The sequence below is a fragment of the Adiantum capillus-veneris genome, chromosome 7 (assembly GCF_014529385.1).
Source record: "Adiantum capillus-veneris isolate H3 chromosome 7, ASM1452938v2, whole genome shotgun sequence".
Lineage (NCBI taxonomy): Eukaryota > Viridiplantae > Streptophyta > Polypodiopsida > Polypodiales > Pteridaceae > Adiantum > Adiantum capillus-veneris.
In genome coordinates this window covers 154179810-154184259 of record NC_140937.1, presented here as the reverse complement: position 1 = coordinate 154184259, position 4450 = coordinate 154179810, and the positions used below count along the sequence as shown (strand labels likewise).

General features: G+C 45.0%; 1 protein-coding gene across 1 annotated transcript; it reads left to right on the top strand.

The window, feature by feature from the left end:
- The first annotated feature begins 1378 nt into the window (after nucleotides 1-1378).
- Nucleotides 1379-4153, top strand: LOC147454854 (uncharacterized). Its single transcript, XM_086517440.1, has 3 exons — nucleotides 1379-3674; nucleotides 3768-3869; nucleotides 3971-4153. The coding sequence occupies exons 1-3, from the start codon at nucleotides 2610-2612 to the stop codon at nucleotides 4013-4015; spliced, it is 1212 nt and encodes a 403-aa protein (XP_086373566.1). The 5' UTR covers nucleotides 1379-2609; the 3' UTR covers nucleotides 4016-4153.
- The last annotated feature ends 297 nt before the right edge of the window (nucleotides 4154-4450 follow it).

Sequence of the window (4450 nt, the reverse complement as noted above, 5' to 3'; positions counted from 1 at the left end):
ATTCCCGAGATGAAGCAAGAAAGATTTTGCGAAACTTGGGGATGGATTACAATTCTATCCACGCTTGTCCTAATGACTGCATTCTTTTCAGAGGGGAATACATAGATATGGAGAAGTGTCCGAAATGTGATTCCGAAAGATATCGAGTAGATCTCCACGGGACAAAAATTCCACAAAAGGTTTTGCGACATTTTCCTCTGCTTCCTCGCATCAAGCATTTCTTCGAATGTAAGTCCATGGCCGCCCTAGCATCATGGCATGAGGAGAATAAATCTTCGGATGGTGTGCTACGAATTCCTGCAGATTGCGCAGCCTGGAAACATATAGATGGAACATGGTCGGATTTTGCCAGGGAAGCTCGAAATTTGCACTTAGGCCTGGCTATGGATGGCGTAAATCCATTCGGTCAAAGATCAACATCTTACAGTGTATGGCCCGTTGTCATCGTCAACTACAACATTCCCCCGTGGTTGACTACGAAGAAGGGGCACCTATGGCTAAGCTTGATTGTGCCAGGGCGATATAAAGTGGGGAATATGGATGTGTATCTTCGTCCACTATTGGAAGAGCTACAACAATTGTGGATTGGCATAGAGGTGGTGGATATGAGCCGACACACAGGATGATGGAATGCTTTGATCAGAGGCATTCTAATGTGGACCATGCATGACTATCCCGGGCTAACAGAATGCTCAGGTGATCTATTGACACTCCTCACTCAGACACTGTAAATCTTGTTTTTTCCCATAGTTGATCTATTATCATGTGTATACATGCAGGGCTTCAAACAAGCAGATACAGAGCATGTGTCACATGTGGACCTAGACTGAATGCACGTAGGGCACCCTCACTGAAGAAGCAAATCTACGAAGGTCATCAAGCGTATCTTCCAGAGAATCATGTGTTATGCGACGGCTTTTTGGGAAGAGAGCCACCAAGGATGTCTGCACAAGCATGGTTAGAGCAGAAGGAGATGTGCGATGACGGATTGCCTCCAGGGATGAAGAGACTATCTCTATGGTACGAGTTACCATACTAGCCCCGACTCATGATCAATCACTTGCTCGATCCAATGCACATATTCAAGAATGTGGGTAATCTACTATGGTACCATCTGACCGGCAAGAAAGATACTTTGGGAGCCAGAGTTGACCTTAGAAATGTGGATCGTATGGAGCAATATTGGCCGCAAACAGCGTTTGATGGATCGATAAAACTCCCTAAAGCACCATGGATTTTCACAGGAGCCCAAGAACGCAAAGTAAAAGAGACCATTCGATCTTTGCGGACCCCCACTGGTGTAATGCACTCGCTCCGAACGTGTTTTACTAAAGAAGGAAAGCTTACCAGTTTGAAGTCACACGATTGGCATAAAATGTGTCAGGTACGTTCATAGTGGACTTTAATATCATTGCATAAAATGTGGACTTTAATATCATTGCTGCACATACTTTACAGTTTATTTTACCGGTTGCCATTGAGGGATGTTTGTCTCTCGACATCCGTAACACAATCTACAAACTTGCAAAGCTGGTGCAATGGATCTCACAAAAGGAGATCAACGTAGACTCCATACCATTCGCCAAACTAAATGCTGCGGAGCTTGTGTGCATGTACGACTAGCAAGTGACTTTATTTATAAACGTTTGAACGGCCACTCATAATCTTTGTTCGTTGTAGTATAAGTCATACACAGCAGCATGGTGTAAAGGTCGACATTTTAGGGTGGAACGAATCGACAAAAAGAGTTTTACTCAAGATTGTGGAATCATGGCAAAATTTGAACAGTCTAGTCGACGACGTTCCTCTGATGCAGATCCTGTGGTGGCGGAACTCACTTACTTCGGCACGCTGCAAGAGATTTTGAGGATCGATTACAGAGGATTTTTTGTCGACTTGTTCGACGTGCAATGGTTCAAGATAATCATGGAGGGTCGCAACGTTACTGTGCGTAGATGAGAGTCTGGTTTTCTTGAGGTGGATTCTACTAAGAAATGGACTGACCTAAGAGACACTTTCGTACTACCCGAGCATTGTGAACAAGTAAGTATGTAAATAGTTAACATCCCCCTTTTACAAGTTATGTGCTTGAAAGCTCTCATGTAAGTTATGTGGCTCTGGCAGGTAATATTTCATCCTACAAAGTCTACATCAAACTGGTGGTACGTTATAGAGGTAGCCCCTCGTAGTGCAAGGACGTATGAAGGCTACCATGTGCCAATCACAACGGCATCAATGGAGGAGATCAGAGAAGATGCTCAATCAGAAGCTGCTGCGGTGGTGCCAGACGAGCATCAAGATGCTACTACTCTATATGGGGTGCATGCAGAGGAGCTACAAAATGAAACAGAGGATATGTGTTTAAACGGAGAGCTCTATATAGATATAGGAAGTTATGCTGAGTTATGCGAGGATGAGAGAGAGATCTCTTAAAGCCACAAATATTGTATTTGAACAATTTTGCTCCGTGTTGTAAAAGCTCTGGCTCTCTAAGTACCTTCCATGGTGTATAACGCTCTTTTCTACTCGCGTTCACATCTTTTGATTGAAAATTCTGAGTTTTCGACTTGCCTCTTCTATCACTCAATTCATTGCGTCATTGTATTTATATGCGTCATTACGTCATTGTATTTAATGGTCTTTGCGTCATTGTCTACTCTATTCATTTAATATTAAGTTTAAATATTCGTGTGTTTAATGCAGGTATGGATGATGAGGAGTTTCTTTCTTCTTTGTCACCGCAGCAGAGACAGTGGTACGTGGAGCGTCATCGCTCTGGCGCATCATCGCGCGTTCCTACTCCATCCGCATCTCCCTCTCTTTCGGAGCATTCGGCGTGCTCCGAAGCTTCGGCGTCGACGAGACGAGCTTCACACTCGTCTAGACACCGGCGCTCTAGTGGTGGCGGTGGCGGTTGTTGTGGGGATTCCGCCACCGATGCCTCCACACCACCTCGTGTTCGACTAGGCTCTTTACCCTCCCCTTCTTTGCCCGCCCCCACACCAGCCACAACATCACCATCTACGCCAGGTTTTGCACGGCTGACTGTTCCTAGAAGCTACACACCTCTACCTACTCCGCTAGGAGCCACCCCACTCGACACTCCTCGCTTCGGGGCCCAGACGCCGGTGGAGACACCTGACGTCCGTACCCCCATCGACACGCCGCTAGAGACCCCTGCCGGGACACCCAGGTTCACGCGTCACCGGCCAGAGGGCTTGTCTTACTCCGTCGACTTCAACGGCGGCATCATCATGGATGATGACGGCAAGAAAGTGATCTCGCGCATGCGTGGTCTTTGCTCTCAGCTGTTTAGACACTACATACTAAACAAATGGAGTGAAGTACCAAGTGATTTAAAAAACAGAGTCATCAGCATACTTCATGATGAGTTTCCCATTCCAACACGGGATCAGCGCTTCAATGAAGACCTGATGAAGATTCGAATGCGCGAATACTGCAAACACAAGCGTTCCGAAGTGCAAAAAGCAATCAAGAATGGGTGGAACAGGCCAGATTGGCTGGCCAAAGAAGATTGGAAGAATGCGAAGAAAGCAACACGCGAGAATCCCGACAAGTGGAAGCAACAAAAGGATGCAGCTAGAGCGCGAGTAGAGGCAGGGAGCTCGCACCACTTGGGGAGCGGTGGATGGGCATCATTTGAGGCCGATTTTGTAAGTGTTTTCGCATTGCTCTTTATGTTCGATAGTTTAGGGTTTATGAGTTTTTTAATTCTAACATAATGAAATCTTTGTATGTTTTGACAGTGGTCGATGACAGGACGTGATCCCACACCGTACGAGCGCGAGTACGCAGGCAAGAAGGGCTTAAACGTCCTGATGGACATTCTCAGTTCTCGCGGCGGCATGGTTAGTATTAGGGTTTACTCTTTTCTATTTTTTGTATTGTTTTATAAATGTCGTTATATGTTTATACTTACTGAAAGCTGTCTTATTGTCTTTTTTTGTAGAATCCGACAGATACGCCGCTTGGACGCGATGAGACGTCTGACTAGACGACGTCAGTTTAGCCGTAGCTAGATAGCATTAGTTTAGGGTTTCTCATAGCTTATGTATCATGAGACGGATTTTATACGTCTTTTTGAACCATGTATATTATTACATTTGTCACCGCAGTTCCTTTTGCCAATCAATTCTTTATGCCTATGATGTTGTACAATTGTCATTATTACATTTGCCAATCAATTCATTTTGCCTATGATGTGTACAATTGTCAATTTTGCAAACAATGCGTCTTGTGGGTGACTATTTTGGGTCTATTATCTACCCTTGCACTTTTTTTAAAAAGTGAATCAAGTACAATATGGTTGATGGGTGGCAGGGCATTCAATGCCCTGCCACCAAAAAAAAATTCCTTCGGGCGTCGCTATAACCGTCACTATTTATGGCTCTGTAGCGTCGCTATGAGCGTCGCTATAGTCTTCTGTGTA